The 22,414-nt window shown below is 40.8% G+C and overlaps 1 protein-coding gene across 4 annotated transcripts in view; it reads right to left on the reverse strand.

The window, feature by feature from the left end:
- Positions 1-275: 275 nt before the first annotated feature.
- Positions 276-22,414, reverse strand: part of LOC120429513 (protein-L-histidine N-pros-methyltransferase) — a 76,557-nt gene continuing 54,418 nt past the window's right edge. For 3 of the 4 annotated variants that reach the window (XM_052706621.1, XM_052706623.1, XM_052706622.1), the window contains 4 exons: positions 2,216-2,506; positions 1,107-1,258; positions 595-767; positions 276-526 (listed from right to left, as the gene is read on the reverse strand). In XM_052706621.1, the coding sequence (XP_052562581.1) occupies positions 315-526; positions 595-767; positions 1,107-1,258; positions 2,216-2,506 (828 nt within the window). In that variant the 3' untranslated portion in view covers positions 276-314. The remainder of the gene's footprint in view (positions 527-594; positions 768-1,106; positions 1,259-2,215; positions 2,507-22,414) is intronic. The other variant, XM_052706624.1, reaches the window with a different exon arrangement.

A 22,414-nucleotide genomic window follows, 5' to 3' on the forward strand; every position in this document is an offset into this window, starting at 1 on the left:
ACATGCATGCACCTATTTTCTGTGACTTTTTTGAATAAATAATCGAAAAATAATCTTCAAAAAAAAAATTATGAGATATTTCGGTATACCCCGAAAAATGTTGGGAAAAAGCCCTTCTTTCCACACACACAGACATTTGCTCAGAATTTGATTCTGAGTCGACATGTATACGTGAAGGTGGGTCTACGAGGCCTATTTAAGAAGTTCGTTTTTCGAGTGATTTTATAGCCTTTCCTCAGTGAGGTGAGGAAGGCAAAAACTTAAATAACAAAAACTTCATGATGATAACTGCAAGTTTTTTAATTCATAAAAAATTATTTTGAACATACAACTACTATATCATCTAGCCAATAAAACGATTGCCTTAAATCTCCTTCACATAAATACGGTGCCTTAGTCCAGGATAAAATTGTAAAACCAACAATTTCAAGTTTTTTAAAAAAAGCTTCTATTTCTTTTTCAATGGACATTCCTGTGTGATTAGGCCAGTGATCCAAAAGTGGCCTTAATGGCAAATGACTCGAATCTAAAAATAAAAAAAACCAAAAGAGTAAATTTGTTTACACAAACATTTATGATTCAATTGAAACCGACTTTTTTCCACATAATGGCTGTACGGCAACACCAATGCTACCATTAAGCGTCCGTCAGGCGCAAGTACGCTGTAAATCTCATGCAGAAGTGCTAGTGGGTCAATACAACGGTCTAATACATTTAAACATGATACAAAGTCAACATTATTAAGAACGTTTATTTCCTCGACAACCCTGAAACCAAGAAAAGGTTATCATTACTAAACAGAAAAAAATCGTGGTAATATCACATCTGGGAAGGGGTACAACTTTTATGTCAAAAAAAGTGTAATTTTACCTCTTTTTCATATTTTTTTTTCTTCATAAAATTATTTTTAGTAATTTTACCTCTGAAAATGTGTAATTTTACCACTATTCTGGTGTAATATCACTTTTTCAGTCTTAATTTAGGTAAAATTATATTATAAAAGAGGTAATATTCAACCTTCTAAAACTACACTTTCCAAAATTACACTATTTTTTGCTGTGTAGCATAAAATTGTGTATTCCGACCACTTTTTTTTAGTTACTCACTGGATTTGCTTTTCTGCTAATCGGCTTCGCATAACCCAACTAGACTCTGTTGCAAAAAGAGTTATGTTCGAATCTGGCACAAGCAAAGATATCGCATTTACTAATCGTGCTGTAACTTCTCCGTCACCAGCACCAATGTCTAAAACTCGTATCTGAAAAAAATGGGTAGGTATGTAAAGGAGATATCTTAATCGGAATCGGACTTTGATCTCTTTCCCATCTTCTACACTCGGACATATTTTATTCATCATCAACCCAACGTTGATGATGGAAAAGCGATAAATATCACATATATTCTTCACTAAGACACGAATACTAAGTATCCAAATTCAGGCTTTTTCGGGGCTACCCCCTGAAATCAAAGGTTGACCCATCACAAGGCGAAATTCCAAATTTGAGCTCATTCTGACCACGGGAACCCCTCCCTCTAATCGCTTGAAGTTTGTATGGGAAATTGTCAAATTGTATGGAGATGAACTGTTTCAGTTTTTACCTGTAGAGGGCGCAATAGTCGTCCAATCTTTATCAATTCTCAGAGGCACCATATTTTAAAGATTTTTTGGCAGGCAAGCGAGCACGCACGTGCATTTAAAAATTATTGTTTCTAGGTAGCCCCTTAGAGCAGTCTGCGCCAAAATGGTAATTTTCAGAAGCTAATAACTTATCAGTAAAAAATCCAAAAAATATGGTGTCTTCGGAAAGTTGTTCTAAGTTTAATGAAGGTCATCTGAGAATTGATAAAGATTGGACGACTATGGCGCCCTTCACAGGTAAAAAAGTAAAATAGTTGCTTTTCTCCATACATTTTGACGATTTTTCCCATATAAATTCAAGCGATTAGAGGGAGGGGTTCCCGAGGTCAGAATGAGCTTAAATTTGAAATTTAGCCTAAAGATGGATCAATCCCCGAGAAAGCCCGGATTTGGACCACCCTAGTATTTAGCAAATAAAGTTAGCTTAAATCGATGTACTCACACTTACGCAAAATCTTTTAGCATTGTTCTACTTTCACGGAGATTTTCGATAAGCAAAACACACATGCAAACGTGTTTTCCCGGACATTCAATTTTAACAGAAATTAATTGCTGGATTCCTTTTGTAATACTTACAGTGTTGTTACCATTGTTTGCTAAATTCTTCAGTCCACTATTAGTAAGAATCGTTTGAAACTGGTTATCAGATAAAATGTACATTGATCCACGCCTTAATATTCCATTTACATCTGTTTGTGTCATAAATACGCTGAGGAATGCTTTAGCCAATAAGTGCCACAATTGGAGCCATAGTTTACTGGATTCAAGACGTGACTGTTCTATCCACTGTAATGTTATTTCATCTGGACTGCCCATGTTGATAAATCTGTTTCGGAATTCTTTCGGAATATTTAGGAGTGTATACCACTAAAAAAAGACTTAATTAAAATTTATACCTAAAGTCCAAAGTGATCCAAGATACCATGTTAAAACCTCATTAAAGGAGGGGAAAAATTGAAATAAAATAGGCTTTCTTCGAGACAATTCTTGGAATTTTATAATTTTTTGCCATTTTGTCAACAAGACTTCGGACCTACGTTATATGAATTTCTAGCTTATAAGACCCCTGATTCAGATTAAACACAGAGCGGATTCGCTAATTCTAGAGTTTTTTTTAAAGGTACCGTGATCTGGGGCGAAACGGGACACATAGGGCAAATTGGGACAGCTTTTTTTTTAATTTATATTTATTCAGATTTTCTCTTCCATGTACATTCAGTTAAAATATTATTGAGTGTCCAATCACAATCGATGACTTTTCACCTCAATTTTAAATACTAGCAACTTTCATTTATTCATGAAATATTTTAGTTTGCGCTATTCAGTGATTTCAAATGTAGGACATGTACAAAAGGGAAAAGGGATACCTTAAAACTAACTTATAAACTATATAAAGAGCGGATCAATGCAGCTGAAGACTGCAATGATTTTTGTCGAAATGCATCAATTATCTTATTGGACATAACATCCAAAGTGTCCACTTCGGCTAATTGATGGTGCTGAATCAGGGAGGAAGTTTCAGAATCATTTTCAGAATTTTGTTCTGAATCCTCTGAAGTTTTTTCTTCCTGGTTAAGCAACAGCTTGTCCAGATCGGCACAGCATAAAACATGGCAGGTCTGAAAATTTGTTTATAAATTAACAGCTTATTCTTGAGACAAAGTCTAGAATTCCTGTTTATAAGTGGATACAAACATTTAATATATTTGTTACATTTAACCTGGATACTTTCAATGTGATCCTTGTAAGTAAGGTTTTTGTCAAAAGCAAGTCCAAGATATTTCACTTGATCCTCCCACTTTAAATTTACCTCATTCATCTTTATAATGTGATGACTTTTTGGTTTAAGAAAATCAGCCCTTGGTTTGTGAGGGAAAATAATAAGTTGAGTTTTTGCAGCATTTGGAGAAATTTTCCATTCTTTCAAATAAGAATTGAAAATATCCAAGCTTTTTTGTAATCTTCTTGTGATGACACGAAGGCTTCTACCTTTGGCGGAGATGCTTGTATCATCAGCAAAAAGTGATTTCTGTCATCCTGGGGGCAAATCAGGCAAGTCAGAAGTAAAAATATTGTATAAAATTGGACCCAAAATGCTTCCTTGAGGGACGCCAGCACGTACAGGTAGTTGATCAGATTTGCTATTCTGATAACATACCTGCAGTGTACGATCCGTCAAATAATTTTGGATAATTTTCACGATATAAATCGGAAAATTAAACCTTTTCAATTTCACAATCAAACCTTTATGCCAAACACTGTCAAATGCTTTTTCTATGTCTAGAAGAGCAGCGCCAGTAAAGTAGCCCTCAGATTTGTTGCTTCGAATTAAATTTGAAACTCTCAACAACTGATGAGTTGTTGAATGCCCAAGGCGAAATCCAAACTGCTCATCAGCGAAAATTGAATTTTCATTAATGTGCGTCATCATTCTATTAAGAATTATTCTTTCGAATAATTTACGAATAGATAAAAGCAAACTAATGGGCCGCTAGCTTGAGGCTTCAGCACGATTTTTATCCGGTTTCAAAAACGGAACTACTTTGGCATTTGTCCAACTACTGGGAAAGTATGCCAAATCAAAACATTTGTTGCAAATTTTGACCAAACTACTTAAAGTTGCTGTTAAAGATAAGAACCCTATTGCTAACTGTTATATTTAAGATTCTCTCGCGGCACAATTGCGTTTACTCTTTCCGCTCAGATTTATCTCTCGATTTCGCTATATATTGCCCAGTAAACCACGTTCAGTCCTCTTAGTACGAAATATATCGCTATACCAGACGGAGATCATCTCCATTTCGTTTTCGTCGGGAATAAAATTTTAGTAGTTTTTTTTACTCTACATTCCTCGCGTGTGATTTTTAGTTTAACCTTAATCCGAACATTTTTTGGTCCTTGCTACCCGGATTAATCGCGTCGCGAGTGAAACGGACTAATCGTGTCGTAAAATCGACGATCAATTACCGTCGCGGTACAAATTGATCTTGTGAAAAAGTGGTCTGAACATTTTGTGCTACCAGGAAGACATAAAAAGTGATCTCCGCTTGATCGGAAAATTGAAGAAAGATCCAGAAAGAATTGCGGCGAGCTGCAGATCATCTGGACCAGATCGGCGTGGGATCGAGAACGAGAGTTGCTGATACGAAACGTGGTCGAGGTTGGCGTGGTTGGCTATTGTTCTTCGGGAACAAAAGAGGCTAATTACGAGGGCACATTGATCGTCGTCGATCGTAAGTACGCATGCATGAAAGCAGTGAAGCTGCTGATTGATAGATTGGTGAAAGATTCGCATGAAAAATTGGCTAAAACTACGAATTGAACGACGCTAATTGATTGCCCTGAACGACTTGATCTGATCTGCGCGCTTCGGAGGGATTTCTTGATCCATGCACACGTGGTTTGGTAGTTAGAGGTTAGAGGTTGGTTCGCTGCTCATCGTAATCGAAGTTGTGGTAGTGCATTGACGAGGTGGGTTAACTTACTGCAGTAGGCAAATTTTGGGAACAAAACTGGCATTCGCAACACTTTCCGAAATGACTCCTTCTCTGCGGTCACTTTCGAAGCAAGAGCATTTTCTGAATGACTCGCTGGACATGCTACTACAACTGGTTGAGAATTACAATGAGCAGAGGGACAAAGATGCGCTGGAAGGATGGAGACAGCATGCGGCTACTCTCTACAAAGAATTTAAGTCGATTCGCTTACAAACCGAAGTGCAGATGGATCAAGAAAAGCCTGAAACCGACGCCGACAATGAAGCAAACCTGCGCAAAATCCGTTTTGACTTTGAAACCAAATATCTCAAGGTGTACAGTCTGATCGTTGTTCAACTCGAAAACTTGAAAAAAGCAGAACAAGCCACCCTGAACTCTGTGCCCCCCAAATCTGAGGAAACCCCTGACCTGACGCACTCTCGGATTAAGTTACCTGAGGTGAAATTGCCCAACTTTGATGGACAACTGATCCATTGGATCAATTATCGGGACACCTTTGTCAGCATGATCGATTCAAACCCTTCTCTTCAACCAATCGAGAAGTTCGCTTATCTGAATTCGTCGCTGGCTCCAGAGGCAAAGAGGCACATCGAGACCATTGACGTTACTGCTGTTAATTATTCTGTCGCTTGGGATATTTTGGTTCAGCGTTTCGACAATAAAAAGCTCATTGTTAGGGCCTACATCGAGTGTCTACTTAGCATCGAACCCATGGAAAATGAGTCCTACGAGTCGTTAGCACGTGTCATCGACGAGTTCGAGAGGAATCTCAACATGATCGGGAAGCTGGAAGTTGACACCAAGGGATGGAGTGTGTTGCTGGCGCACATGGTGTGCGCACGACTGGATGACTCGGTCCTGAGGCAGTGGGAGCAGTTTCACAAGTCCAAAGAAGTTCCTACTTATCCTGAGCTGATTAAGTTTTTGCGCGATCATCTGTCTATTCTTCAGTCCCTCCCACCGTCAAAGTCGCGTTCGAAAGAGTCTACTAAACCTGACCCAGGTCGTTCGACGAAACCAAGGTTTAGTCATGCAGTCACAATTAGTAGCGGTTCAAGAAGCTGTCCCTTTTGCAAGAAGCCACCCCACTCATTCTTCCTGTGCGAAACCTTCCGCAAGTTGCCAGTCCAACAACGGTTCGATGCTGTAAAACGGAACTCCCTCTGCATAAATTGCCTTTCGCCCGACCACCTCGTCAAAAAATGCACTTCGAGTTCCTGTCGTGTTTGCGGACAAAAACACCATACAATGCTGCACCAAAATTCCACACTTCGTTTCTCTAACCCTAACCCACCTCCAAAATTGTCGTCGTTGCCAGCACCTGACCAACCACAAACTCAAAATCAGATCACATCGAATGTCGTTCCTACCCCACAAACCAACATGTCGCAGAACCAACTAGAACCCACTTTGCCAAGTACCTCCCACGTATCAACCACTTTGCACGGAAACGCACGAACCCTTCCTGCTACCGTGCTGCTGCAGACAGCTGTCGTGAAGGTTTCAGACAGCACTGGCCACTTCGTGTGGGCTAGAGCTCTGTTGGATCCAGCATCTCAACTGAGCCTGATGACGGAGCAGTTGTCGCAGAAACTGAAGCTGAAGCGGGTGAAGGCGAACCAGGAGATTGGCGGCGTTGGGAATACAACTGTCGTCTCGTCTTACATCGTCGAAGCTAGGATTCACTCCCATTGTACTGACTTTTTCGCTGACGTCTCGTTCAACGTTCTGTCCGGAATCACTCGAGAACTTCCTGCTAGAGCGTTGTGTACAGAGGACTGGAACCTACCAACAGATATCGTTTTCGCTGATCCTTCTTTCTATCAACCTGGCCCTATCGACATGATATTGGGAATCGAAGTCTACTATGAGCTGATTGAAGAAGGACTAACTCGTCTCGGACCAGGACAACCTGTTCTTCAAAAAACCGTCCTGGGGTGGGTCGTGTCCGGAAAAATTGGATCCCCTCCGGCACCCACGCTCAGTCTGACGTGCCTCTGTCACAACCTCACGCTCGACGAACAACTCGAACGATTTTGGGAATTGGAATCTTGCCAGTCTACCAGCACGCTGTCCGTTGAGGAAACTCAATGCGAAGCGCATTTTACGGCGACAACCACGCGTGACGAATCCGGACGATTCGTGGTGCGGCTACCAAGGAGGCCTGCCGTTATGTCCACTCTGGGAAGTTCCAAGGAGATAGCAATTCGTCGGTATCTCGCCCTTGAACGTCGTCTGACAGCAAACCCTTCGCTGAAGGAATCCTACTCGAAGTTCATTGAGGAGTATCGTGCTCTTGGACACATGGCAGAAGTCGATGAAGCAGAATGTTCCAGCTCAAGCTTACCCACCTATTTTTTGCCCCACCATTGCGTACTCCGACCTGAAAGCACAACTACAAAACTGCGCGTTGTTTTTGACGCATCGTGCGCAACAGACACCGGAGTGTCGTTGAATGATTGCTTGATGGTCGGTCCTGTGGTCCAACAAGATCTGTTCTCGATTGTGTTACGCTTTCGGTGGTATCGATACGCCATGGTATCTGACGTCGAAAAAATGTACAGGCAAGTCCTGGTACATCCTGCTGATCATCCGCTGCAGATGATCGTGTGGAGAGATTCTCCCCATGAACCGCTTCGCTTCTATCAGCTGACGACTGTAACTTACGGGACGTCCTGCGCCCCATATTTGGCAACAAAGTGTTTAGCGGAATTGGCCAAAGTTGGTGAAACCACGTACCCCGAAGCCGCGAAGGTAGTTGCCACAGACTTCTACATGGATGACCTGTTGACGGGTGTCGACGACGTCGCTGCAGGACAGCAGCTTTGTTCCCACCTGCAAAACCTACTTGGCTCTGCGGGATTCTGCCTGCGGAAATGGTCATCGAACTGTCCGTCGATTCTCGAGAATCTACCCAAAGAGTTGCGGGATGAAAGAGCGCTGTTCGAGTTCAACTCACCAACTGGTCCCATCAAAACGCTCGGAATTCAATGGGACATCGCTTCAGACCGTATTCTCTTCACCGTACCGGACTGGAACAAGTCGTTGGTCATCACGAAACGGGTGATGGTGTCGGATGCAGCTAAACTTTTCGATCCGTATGGATTGATTGGCCCCGTTATCGTGATAGCGAAGTTAAACCTGCAGGACGTTTGGAGTATGCAGAAGAACTGGGACGAACCTCTCGCCGAGGTCCTGCAGCAAATTTGGTTGGATTATCGAGCCAGTCTGGAAGAACTACGAAACCTGTCGGTTCCACGTTGTGTCATTCCAGTAATCTACGTCGTCTCTCGCCAACTGCATGGGTTCTGCGATGCGTCTGAAAAGGCGTACGGCGCGAACATTTATCTGCGTACCGAAACATCGGATGGGAAGGCCAAAACTAGCTTACTTGCGTCTAAATCTAGAGTTGCTCCACTGGGCAACCCAAAGAAGAAAAAGCAACAGAAAACCAATCTTCCCCGACTGGAGCTGAATGGCGGACTGCTGCTTGCACACCTTCTCGTAAAGGTGATCGCCGCTACGAACTTCGACGGAGAAGTGTTCCTGTGGACGGATTCGGAAATCGTACTTCACTGGTTGAACTCCCTTCCCTCGCGCTGGAAAACCTTCGTCGCAAACCGTGTGTCCGAGATACAACATCTGACCGCCAAGGCTGTGTGGAACCACGTGCCGGGCTCTGAGAATCCGGCAGACATAATTTCGAGAGGGATGCTGCCTGGTCTTCTAATTTTATCCGTTCTCTGGTGGTTCGGACCTTTCTGGCTCTCGTTACCTCGTCGCTACTGGCCTGCCACATTTCGCTCGAAGGAGGAAAGCTTCAAAAAAGAAGACCTGGAAGAACGCCCTGTATCGCTAGCTGCTCAAACTGTCGAACCAAACCCAATATTTGGAAAATTCTCGTCTTACACACACCTAATTCGAACCGTCGCCTTGCTCAGGCGTTTCTCGTACAACTCGAACCCTCTGAACCAGAACAATCGTCGTATCGGATTCTTACGAACTGCCGAGCTTAAGGAGTCGATGGAAACCTTGGTTCGACTAGTCCAGCGTGAAACCTTTCCGGACGAGTTGGCAGCGTTGGCGGATGAGCGATCGGTTGAACCACACTCGAAAATCAAGAACTTGGCCCCGTTCTTGTCGGATGGAATAATTCGTGTCGGTGGCCGGCTGGGCCATGCTCCAGTCTCGGAAGGAAGGAAGCATCCGATCCTGTTACCAGCAAAACACCCATTCACCGATCTCGTCGTTCGCTACTTCCACGAGAAGATGCTCCATGCCCAACCTCAACTCCTGATCGCCAGCGTCCGTTCTCAATTCTGGCCTTTGCGCATACGCAACACAGCTCGGAGGATCGTACACACTTGCGTGAGCTGCTTTAGATGTCGTCCCACAAACCTGGAGCAGCTAATGGGCGATTTGCCGGAAGAACGTGTAACACCAACTCTGCCTTTCCTAAGTACCGGAGTCGATCTCTGTGGACCGTTCAAGTATCGCCATCCGGAGCTGAGAAACAAGTTCACGATCTGCTATGTTGCTGTTTTCGTCTGTTTGACTACAAAGGCGGTGCACGTTGAAATGGTCGGAGATCTTACAACTGGAGCATTCTTGGCGGCACTTCGTAGATTCGTAGCCCGACGCGGAAAGCCGCGCCTCATCGAGTGCGACAACGCTCAGAACTTCAAAGGTGCACTCAACGAGCTTGTGGTGCTTCGTGAGCAGTTTAACTCCCAGCAGCATCAGCATGATGTCGTACGCGCCGCAGCAGAAGACGGCATTGAGTTTAAGTTCATCCCACCGCGCTCTCCGAATTTCGGAGGCTTATGGGAAGCTGCGGTTAAATCCCTGAAGACCCACCTGCGAACCGTTTTGGGCAACTCTGTCCTGACCGCTGAACAACTAAACACTCTGCTCACTCAAGTCGAAAGTTGTCTAAATTCCCGTCCTCTTACTCCCCTTTCGAACGACCCGCAAGATTTTGAGGCCCTGACGCCGGGGCATTTTCTAATCCACCGTCCCCTGACGGCCATACCTGAACCATCCCTCGAAGAAGTGCCTCAAAACAGATTAGATCGTTGGCAAGTCGTTCAGGAGTTTCTCCGCAGGATTTGGAAGCGCTGGACCACGGATTACCTATCCGGTCTGCAGCAGCGAACTAAATGGACGAGCAAAAAGGACAACATCCGGATCGGAACCATGGTTCTGGTAAAAGACGAAAACCGCCCACCTCTTCACTGGCACCTGGGCCGGGTCGTACACGTCTACAGCGGCACTGATGGGAACGTACGAGTGGTGGACATACGAACGAAGAACGGTCGGTTCAGGCGCGCTATCTCCAAGATATGCATACTACCGATTCACCAGCCGTCGCAGCCTGGAGAAAGCGACCTCGCTGATGACCTCTAGAAGTTGCCACCCACTCTACCATCGCAGTTTCAAACTGCGCAACGACCGAGAGCCCAAGGGCTCTCGGTTCATGTAAGTAGTATTAATCAATGAATTCGCAAAAAACTCAAGGAATGTTTATCCCCCATCATGCCCGCCGGACACACCGAGCTTCAACCCACAACCATGGCTCCAACCGACAAGAAGTACCAACCCACAACCAACTCGCTCAATTGTCGATGCATCGGCCTTCCATCGCAGCTACGAGCTGCGCATCGACCGAGGGCCCTAGGGCTCTCGGTTCCCTGTAAGTAGTTTTGTTTAATGAACCTTCAAAAAGCTTAAGGAATTTTCGTCCCCCACCATGGCTGCCTGACGTCACGAGCTCCAACCCTCAACCATGAGCTCCAAGCGCTTCAACCGTCAACCACAGCGCTCGCCGTCTCATCAATGGGTCGCTGATCGATTGATAGACGAGCCTGGTACCAGGAAAGCAGGAGAGCAGGAGAGCAGTCAACAACGAACAACGAGACAGCTGACCGACGATTGTTGCTGAACAAAAGGAGAACGAAGAACAGCTGATCGACCCGATCAGCTGACTGATGTCAACAGAGAGCCGAACAAACACGTTGTAACGAAGAAGAAGATCGAACTAAACAGAGAAAATAACGTACACATATTTGTAGTAATAGGTCTAACAGTAGATTTTAGGTTAAAAACAGGCTTTTAACGGTGGCCGGCATATGTTAAAGATAAGAACCCTATTGCTAACTGTTATATTTAAGATTCTCTCGCGGCACAATTGCGTTTACTCTTTCCGCTCAGATTTATCTCTCGATTTCGCTATATATTGCCCAGTAAACCACGTTCAGTCCTCTTAGTACGAAATATATCGCTATACCAGACGGAGATCATCTCCATTTCGTTTTCGTCGGGAATAAAATTTTAGTAGTTTTTTTTACTCTACATTCCTCGCGTGTGATTTTTAGTTTAACCTTAATCCGAACAGTTGCTTCAGGTAATTTTTTAATTAAAATGTAAAAACGTTACTTAATCTACCAGCAGGTGGTTGCTGCCTTCCTCCTAAAAGCCTTGCAACCACACACTACGAAAGTTTTGACTAACGCTTCCTTAGTAAAGACACTATACATCTGAGTGCTGCCATCTATGATAAATTCAATGAACCATTTGAAAGCACTGCAGTGTTTGTGTGCGTGCACTGAGTCGAAAGTTCCGACAGCTATCCGACGGAGCTTTCAAATAATGTAAATAATGACCCTTTTTTGTATCAACCAAAACAGTTTTTCGAACATAACTTTTAAGGTACTGCACCAAACCGGATGAAATTTAAAAAAGACTTAAAGGACCTAAAGGCAAATCCAAAAACATAGATCCGGACAGAATCGGTCGGGCCAGTTCCGAGAAAAGTGAGTGAGAAAAAAAATTCTACGTCCATCCACACGCACAGACATTTGCTCAGAATTTGATTCTGAGCCGATATGTATACGTGAAGGTATATCTAGGAGGCTTATTTAAAAAGTTCAATTTTTGAGTGATTTTATAGCCTTGCCTCAGTGAGGTGAGGAAGGCAAAAATGCCATCCTAACTAGGGGCTTTCATATTTTTAAATTTTTTGATAATAGATTTTATTTCATTCAGATCCGTATTCAAAACTTCATCTGATGAAAATTCTTGTTCAACAGTATTCTGAAATTCTATTGACGTTTTTTTTTTTAACCAGGATGTCCCGGCAGAAACTACAGCGCCACATCACAGCGGAGAAACCCACAAACAGTGTTCTAGTTTCTGAAGATTTGCATTGTTTTTTTTTTTTTGCTGCACTCTTCAGCGAGTGCCGCTGAAGTTGATGAGAGTTTGCACGAGAGTGTGATGATGATTTGACAGCTCGATACGCTCGCTTGTCACTGGACAGGCGAATTGAGGGAGGTAGGTAAGTTTAGTGAGAATAAATTTTAAAAAAGATGAATAGATAAATAGAATAATGTAACGAAATACCAGCTAAGCAAAAAAAAAAAACATGCAAATTGAAGCGTAGAATTTACATAGGTAATTAAAAAGCTGGAATCATAAAAAAATGTTCATAACGCTTCCTTAGTAAAGACACTATACATCTGAGTGCTGCCATCTATGATAAATTCAATGAAACATTTGAAAGCACTGCAGTCAGGGAAGGTATTTGCCGATGGGCCTCCAAAAAGATTTTTTAATTTATTTCCTTCCAGTTAAGGACTTTACTATAATCATGTATGGAGCACTTGTAGATATTTTACTAATGAACAACTTTGTAGAACATTGTTTTGTTCTAAACTGAATGCTGTTGACATTAGAGCGTAAACAAAAATCCTCTCACCATCGCGAGTGAGGGACGCCGATGGTGGCATTTTTAGACATTGTTTACGCTCTGGTGTCAACAGCATTCACTTTGGAACAAAACAATATTCTACAAAACTGTTCGTTTGTACAAAATCTACAATTGCTTCATACATCATTATAGTTAATTCTGTAACTGGATGGTAATAAATCAAACGAGGGCTTCGCGATGTTTTTCTGCCATTTGCCACCCCTGACTGCAGTGTTTGTGTGCGTGCACTGAGTCGAAAGTTCCGACAGCTATCCGAAGGAGCTTTCAAATAATGTAAATAATGACCCTTTTTTGTATCAACCAAAACAGTTTTTCGAACATAACTTTTAAGGTACTGCACCAAACCGGATGAAATTTAAAAAAGACTTAAAGGACCTAAAGGCAAATCCAAAAACATAGATCCGGACAGAATCGGTCGGGCCAGTTCCGAGAAAAGTGAGTGAGAAAAAAAATTCTACGTCCATCCACACGCACAGACATTTGCTCAGAATTTGATTCTGAGCCGATATGTATACGTGAAGGTATATCTAGAAGGCTTATTTAAAAAGTTCAATTTTTGAGTGATTTTATAACCTTGCCTCAGTGAGGTGAGGAAGGCAAAAATGCCATCCTAACTAGGGGCTTTCATATTTTTAAATTTTTTGATAATAGATTTTATTTCATTCAGATCCGTATTCAAAACTTCATCTGATGAAAATTCTTGTTCAACAGTATTCTGAAATTCTATTGACGTTTTTTTTTTTTAACCAGGATGTCCCGGCAGAAACTACAGCGCCACATCACAGCGGAGAAACCCACAAAAAGTGTTCTAGTTTCTGAAGATTTGCATTGTTTTTTTTTTTGCTGCACTCTTCAGCGAGTGCCGCTGAAGTTGATGAGAGTTTGCACGAGAGTGTGATGATGATTTGACAGCTCGATACGCTCGCTTGTCACTGGACAGGCGAATTGAGGGAGGTAGGTAAGTTTAGTGAGAATAAATTTAAAAAAAGATGAATAGATAAATAGAATAATGTAACGAAATACCAGCTAAGCAAAAAAAAACATGCAAATTGAAGCGTAGAATTTACATAGGTAATTAAAAAGTTGGAATCATAAAAAAATGTTCATAACGCTTCCTTAGTAAAGACACTATACATCTGAGTGCTGCCATCTATGATAAATTCAATGAAACATTTGAAAGCACTGCAGTCAGGGAAGGTATTTGCCGATGGGCCTCCAAAAAGATTTTTTAATTTATTTCCTTCCAGTTAAGGACTTTACTATAATCATGTATGGAGCACTTGTAGATATTTTACTAATGAACAACTTTGTAGAACATTGTTTTGTTCTAAACTGAATGCTGTTGACATTAGAGCGTAAACAAAAATCCCCTCACCATCGCGAGTGAGGGACGCCGATGGTGGCATTTTTAGACATTGTTTACGCTCTGGTGTCAACAGCATTCACTTTGGAACAAAACAATATTCTACAAAACTGTTCGTTTGTACAAAATCTACAATTGCTTCATACATCATTATAGTTAATTCTGTAACTGGATGGTAATAAATCAAACGAGGGCTTCGCGATGTTTTTCTGCCATTTGCCACCCCTGACTGCAGTGTTTGTGTGCGTGCACTGAGTCGAAAGTTCCGACAGCTATCCGACGGAGCTTTCAAATAATGTAAGTAATGACCCTTTTTTGTATCAACCAAAACAGTTTTTCGAACATAACTTTTAAGGTACTGCACCAAACCGGATGAAATTTAAAAAAGACTTAAAGGACCTAAAGGCAAATCCAAAAACATAGATCCGGACAGAATCGGTCGGGCCAGTTCCGAGAAAAGTGAGTGAGAAAAAAAATTCTACGTCCATCCACACGCACAGACATTTGCTCAGAATTTGATTCTGAGCCGATATGTATACGTGAAGGTATATCTAGAAGGCTTATTTAAAAAGTTCAATTTTTGAGTGATTTTATAACCTTGCCTCAGTGAGGTGAGGAAGGCAAAAATGCCATCCTAACTAGGGGCTTTCATATTTTTAAATTTTTTGATAATAGATTTTATTTCATTCAGATCCGTATTCAAAACTTCATCTGATGAAAATTCTTGTTCAACAGTATTCTGAAATTCTATTGACGTTTTTTTTTTAACCAGGATGTCCCGGCAGAAACTACGGCGCCACATCACAGCGGAGAAACCCACAAAAAGTGTTCTAGTTTCTGAAGATTTGCATTGTTTTTTTTTTGCTGCACTCTTCAGCGAGTGCCGCTGAAGTTGATGAGAGTTTGCACGAGAGTGTGATGATGATTTGACAGCTCCATACGCTCGCTTGTCACTGGACAGGCGAATTGAGGGAGGTAGGTAAGTTTAGTGAGAATAAATTTAAGAAAAGATGAATAGATAAATAGAATAATGTAACGAAATACCAGCTAAGCAAAAAAAAAACATGCAAATTGAAGCGTAGAATTTACATAGGTAATTAAAAAGTTGCAATCATAAAAAAATGTTCATTAACTATTACGAAAGAAGATTTTAACAAAATGAAGAAAACAGCAGTTATTAAAAACAGTAAAAAAAGAGTAAAATCCTCAAAGGTGATAAAAATTTGCAATAATAGATAATAGTTATCAAATGTGAAGCGAAGGAAAGGAAACACGCAATTTTAGTGAAAATTTTAATTGAACTACAACAAACAAGATATATTAAAGAAAGGTTCTTATCAATGATACAAGATAAACAAAAGGAAAGGTAAACAGGACATTTCAGTGAAATTGCCTAAAGAAAGAATTAAATAGAGTTTGGTGGGATTTTTTTTTTAAACGCAAAGAAGAAAGGAAAAAAAACATTTCGTGAAAATTTGAATTGAAAAAAAAAGATATTTAACAAACATTCCTTATCAACGATACAAGAAAAAAGAAAAGGTAATCAGGAAATTTCAGTGAATTTGCCTAACACAAAGAATCAAAAAGAGCTTGGTGGGAATTAAATAATAATAAAAAAAAAACGTTACGAAAAGCGAAAATTAGTTTTATGTGACTGATTCTTTTTAAAATAAGTTAGCTGTGTGTTTTTTTTGTAATCTGAGAGCTAATTGTCACTTAATCCACCTTTAGGTGGTTGGTGCCTTCCTCGAAGAGAGAGTGTTCAGCGGCAGCACGCATGTGCTTTGTTCACCGCCGTTTTATTTAGGAAATCTCGATGATTTCTATCCGGATATTTATTGGAAAGTGTTTTGGGTTAAAGTTGAAGGTGTTTGCCAGGTGCACAAAGTGAAGGAATTTTGTAAAATGGTCCGAAATATGTGAAAAAATTGATTTTTGTTTTGACACTGGTGCGTCGCAAAATGGCCTCGCGTCCTCGTTCGCGTCTCTTTTTCGTTCGGTTCTCTCTGTCTCTCACAAGTATGCGTGCGGTCGAGCATCGTTGTGCCGCGTTTTGTCTTGGTGGTGGTTTTCGGCCAGAGCTGTGCTCGAATCATCGGTTGAATTTGTTGGTGTGTGAGCGAGTTTGCGCTGGCAGCTTTGCTAAGAAACGCTGGACGACGATTTTACGCCTACCCGTCGCTCGGTGGAGAGGGGCGGCAATGATCAAAAAAGTGTATAAATAACACTTAAGTGCTCCTAACTTTTGATGGGGTTGTCAGATCTTCAATCTTTTGAACGCGTTGGAAAGGTCTTTCAAATACTTTTCTAACAATATATAGCATGACGGGTTTTCTTACAAAAACCACCCTTCTTTTATAATATTTCAAACTCTAGCCAAATCGTTTTTTTAGCATAACTTTTAAAGTACTTTTCTAAACTTCATAATATTAACTAGGGTCTTGTGGGACCTTAAGACGAATCAAATGAGACCAAAACGGTCTAAATCGGTCCAGCCAATCCGGAGATAATCGTGTGCATATTTTTCGGTGCACGGACTCACATCCAGACACACGCACAGACATTTGTTCAAAATTTGATTCTGAGTCTATAGGTATTAGGGTGGGTCATTTTTTTCGAAAGTGCTCGGATCCGGCTGAAATAAAGACCATCTTGTAGAGGGTACCCATAGGGACTCTCACACCAAGTTTGAGCCCATTTGGCTGAAAACTGGCTTGTCGCTCGGGGGTTAAAGTTTACATGGAAATTAATATGGGAAATGCGTGATTTTGCTTCAAACGCTCCTACAAGCTAAGCGACAAACTTTAACCCACACTTACACTAGGTAGCCGTTTTAGTGATTTGACGTTTGGCGTCGTTTTTCCCGTTCATTCACATGAGGCTTGTCATAGTTTCGCAGTATGCGATGACCGTTAAAACTGCGATTTCGAAGGATTCTGGCGTCGCCGGATGTTTCGGGTTTGCGCAAGCTCAGGGTTGAACGGATAACCATTAACCCTTGAGAGAAAAATGTTCCTTGGACCACCCCCGACACGGCTACCTAGTGTAAGTGTGGGTCGCTTAGCTTGTAGGAGCGTTTGAAGCAAAATCACGCATTTCCCATAGTAATTTCCATGTAAACTTTAACCCCCGAGCGACAAGCCAGTTTTCAGCCAAATGGGCTCAAACTTGGTGTGAGAGTCCCTATGGGTACCCTCTACAAGATGGTCTTTATTTCAGCCGGATCCGAGCACTTTCGAAAAAAATGACCCACCCTAATAGGTATATGTGAAGGTGGGTCTACGAGGTCAAATAAAGAAGTTCATTTTTCGAGTGATTTTATAGCCTTTCCTCATTGAGGTGAGGAAGGCAAAACACACAAAAAACCAGCTAAGCAAAACAGTAAATATAAATTGACGAGTAGAATTTACAAAGCTGATAAACAAATTTTAAAAAATGTAAATAAATATTACAAAAGAATATAAATTTAAAAAAGGTAAATAAAAGTGTAAATAAAGAATTCACAAAAATAAGTAATTATCCAATTAAATGAGAAAAAAACTGAAAAAGGAAGGAAAACAAGACATTCAAGTGAAAATTTGAATTGGGCAACAATAAATAAGAGATATCTTAAAAATAGTTATATTAGATAAAAAAACAAAGGAAAGGAAAAAAACAGCGTTATTGTCTTAAAGAAAGCATTAAATAATAAATTAGATTCGCAAGGGTCAAATCGGTCAAATCATATTGGAGACCTACATTCAAAGTTGAAAATATAAATATTTTCTAATTATTCGTGCTTACCTTAATAATAGTTAAGGTAAGCAGAAACAATTGCTGGGGGAAGGGTATGAGCATGAGCATGGTTGACTGCCAATGAGCTGCTACTCCGTTATTGACAGATCAGCTGAAGTTAAACAATGAATCAACAATGATCAGTGGGAGCCAACCATCCGTTCACTGTTTAACCTCTGAAGATCCCAACTTTATTAGTCAATACCGGCGTCCTCCCAAGAAGCCTGCAGTTCAACGAAAGGGAGGAATGTTAGTCCGATAGTTGAAGTTGCAGACTCATCAAGCACATAGTTTTTCGCTATATACTTGTTGATACCGCTTGAGACCGTTGAATCCACAGCATCTCCTTCAAGCATCACGTGATTAATTTTTTTTCGGGTTAGTAGGATAAGGTATTGGCTTTTCGATGCCTCCCGAGCTACGATGCTATGGGGAGGACTTTCATAACAAACCCGTCGGCGAGCCTTCCGAGCAACGATGCTATGGGAAGGTCTTTCTGGTTAACACACAAAATCACTCACACACAGTTAGTTTGCTCCACTATCAACTCGACGATCCAAATTGTCAGTGCGTCTTTAGATCATTATATAGAAATGGCTTTTTCACCGCAAAACATAAAACCTTATTCGAATAATTTCTAATCTAATCTAATCTAATCTAACCCTAGCGCAGCCAGTCTTTCGAGGGCATCCTGGAAAATGCCTTAGGTTGATTAACGCCTAGCATCCTCTTGTCAACATTAACATTTGCAGTGCCTCAATGCAATAAATTGCTTTAAAACATCACAAACGTTAAAGCGGCCAGGCCAACTGCGTAAAGTTTTCCGCAAAGATGATTCATTGAAGTTAGAGGGTGACGAGCGGGAATTCCCGGGAAAAATTTCCCGGGAAATCGACCATTTTTGGACCTCTCGATTCCCGGGAAATTTGGTCGAGAGTCCCGGGAAATTTTGTACTTATAAAAATCGAAGCAAAATGTTATAAACTAATCAGAACATCATTTGACAAATTTCAAATGGTTTAGAACATTGGATGTTAACTTGTCGTACGTTCCAATAACTATAATCGAGAGAAGCCCAATAAATGTGGACTCCAAAATTTACCATAAAGCAAACTTAGCGGTTACATCCCAGAAATAAAATAGATTTTTTTTATTATTTGTAATAAGGATAACCCTTTTCAAAATGTTCAATTTCCATATACTCTCTCAAGCATAGCAATTTCATTGTTGATGGCAATAAGTCATTTTGTGTTTCGCATCAACCTCAATATTAGAATATATTTTGGAAGAAAAAACTCGGCAATTTGTAAAGATTAGCATTAGCATTAGCATTTGAGGACGCCCTATCCACGGATGGCTCCACAACGCTTATCCCACTGTTTGGTCTGGTTGTGTTAGACCCTCATCCGGAACAATAATCCAACACGGGAGATACCATGTCTTCATCTTTTGATGAGTGTGTAATACTACCCAGGGCATAAGGGGGTCCTTGCCGGGTCTAAGCTATCCTTTGGGGAACGGAAGGAATATTAGTAAACACCTATCTAAAGTGCGCAAGGATCCCTGCGTCACCGTAGTGGTATAGATGTTTGTAGGGAGGTTTTGGACTCAATGTTAGTAGAAAGGTAGGACCCTAGGATATACCTCGAAAGGTATTGCGGGTTGATAAAAAGTGGTTTAACTTCTGAGATATTAAACTCTTACAGCCGGCTGTATTGAGTAATGTGGATGATTTAGGTATTTCTAATTTATATGTTTATAATAATAGATTATTATACTCAGTCAGCCCGCTGTACTGGGGAAAATAAAGATTTAGGTATTTTCGCTTTTATTATTATGTAGGTTTTAAACTCATACAGCCGGCTGTGTCGAGTAAATATTAAGAGTAAATTTTGGTGTTGAATTAAAATCGATTCATTCTTAGACAGCCGGCTGTGGAAAGACTGAATCGCAGGGATAATAAACTGGGTATTCATTATTTTTAATAATATTCACGTATTTGTATTTTTCTTAAATATCTCTTAGCTAACATTTAAACGAGTACAGGCAAAAAACAAAACAAACAAAAACGGAGTAAACCAACGATGATAACGGTAACGGGGAAATCTTTTGCAGCAACCGCGACGTGAAATGAACTAAAAACATAAATCATAAAAATGCAAAAGACGCGGCGTAGTTCTTTTTCAAAATACTAAAACTTTTTGCTTGGAACAAACTCACCGGGATTCTGTGAATAAGGCATCACTGCACTTATTTAGTTCCGCCACCGACCACCGTCGAGCTTAGTGGCGTGGCAGTTGCCACACTGACTTAAAGCACTCAGCCCCGATGAGCAGTCACCCCTCATCGCACTGTCAGCTCACCTGACTTTTCTTACCCATACTCAATCCTTCAAACACCCGCGGTCATCAAAAACAAAGGCTGAATGAGACCCTTGCTACGGAAAAGGCACTTTTTCACAAATTCCCCCCAAAACTTCACTTTTCATTTGCAACCACCAATACGAAACTAAAAACTCTTCATCCCTTTATCAATCCTCCATCTTCTGTCCCAGTTCAGCACCACCCGCTTGCATGCAAGCTTCCATGCAATGTGGGAACCAACACACACACACCCTCGAGGCACAAGGGCTTTTCTGAAACTGTCAACAACCGAGTGAGCGTGTCTCTCTCCCCGCACCTTCCAAGAAAAAACAAAACTAATTTTAAACACTTTTTCTTCACGAAAATCACCGAACTTCACCATTCCCGACGAATCCACTTTACGGCCGATCGATTCTAACACATTTTAGCAGAAAAATTGATGATTTTCAGCCAAAAAAACGTATTTAAATTTCACTACCGAGGAAGCGCGTCTGGTTAACTTGGCCGCGTTGCCAGCTCTCCGGCAATTTGTAAAGATTGCCTCAATTTTTGTTAAGGTCCGCCAATTGTGAACATTCGGGTTTTCCTGAAAAATGTAAATTTTTCTTCAATGAATATTTTCAGTTGATCTTGAACAAGAAAAAAAATTCAAATTGTTATGTATGATATTGCAAAAATCCCGATACTGGGAAATTATATATTTGCTATTTTTTACTTCACAAAAATCTAAAAACAAGTGCATGCAACAACTTTTGAAAAATCACTTAGTTCGTCTTAATTATTTTAACCTTAAATTTTTTTTCTGAATCTGCAAATACAAGATCGTTTTTGAGCTTTTTGGGACTCACAATTGTAGTTTCAATTACGAATTAAGACTCGTAATTGAAACTACAATTTTGAGTCCCAAAAAGCTCAAAAACGATCTTGTATTTGCAGATTCAGAAAAAAAATTAAAGGTTGAAAAAATTCCTTGAAATAATGAGGCTACTTAACTCCTTCCCGCCCAGAGCAAAATCAAGATTTTTTAAGGTTTCCACCATTACTCGAAACTGATTCGACCAAATTCGATGAAATTTTAATGGTTATAAGTTAACATTCTATTTAAAATAACGCAGGTTGAACCTGGTTGAAAAAATGCATGGTTGAAGAGAAATTTAATTTTGAAAACAAAAATGAGTGGTGCTCTGGAGTAACCATGTATGAATAAGTATGAATAAATTGTAACCGAATTCTTTGAAAAGAAATAAATTTATGACTTTTCCTTTTTAAATTATTGGCACTACTGGCATAGCTAAAAAAACTCCCGGGTCCCGAGAATTCCCGGGAAATGGCCAAATTCAACTCTCGATTCCCGGGAAATTCAAATTCTCGAGAATCGTCACCCTCTAATTGAAGTGGATTGAGTTTGAGCACGAATGTTCAAACAACAACACAATTCTGAATCTACAGGGAAGGAAGAAACGTGGAGATCCCCCGCTCACGTTCCTGTTTGTTTAAGCAATAAATCGTTGGAAGCCACCATGCTAAGAAGTTTTGGTGCTCCGGGACCCTCTGGGATGGGACATTGTATTTCCACAAATGCCCTGGACACTATTTGCCGTGGTTATAGCGCCACAACTCGCTCACTGTTGAAGAAAATATTTTGAAACTATTTCTACTTTAATCGACGCAGACTTAGTGTTTGGATTACTGAATGCAAAAAGATCAATAACTAGAAATATATCTGGTTAGGTCATTAGAGTCATTAGAGTGAAAGGAGTCTAAATAGCTTAAAATAAAATTTATAAAAATTTTACTTACCTTATCAAATCACTCATGAGCTAAAAAGGAATGAGCCTACCTCAAATTCAATGTTCCTTGGTCAAACCTCTCCCGCTGATGCTACCCAGTCACGACGTTCTAGCAGGATTCTAGCAGAGTTCTCACAGAGTTGGATATTCTTACAGCATTCTATCAGAAATGTTCCACCGTTCTAGCAGGATTCTGGCAGAACCAGCTCTGCTAGAATAT

Source organism: Culex pipiens, chromosome 1 (assembly GCF_016801865.2).
Source record: "Culex pipiens pallens isolate TS chromosome 1, TS_CPP_V2, whole genome shotgun sequence".
Lineage (NCBI taxonomy): Eukaryota > Metazoa > Arthropoda > Insecta > Diptera > Culicidae > Culex > Culex pipiens.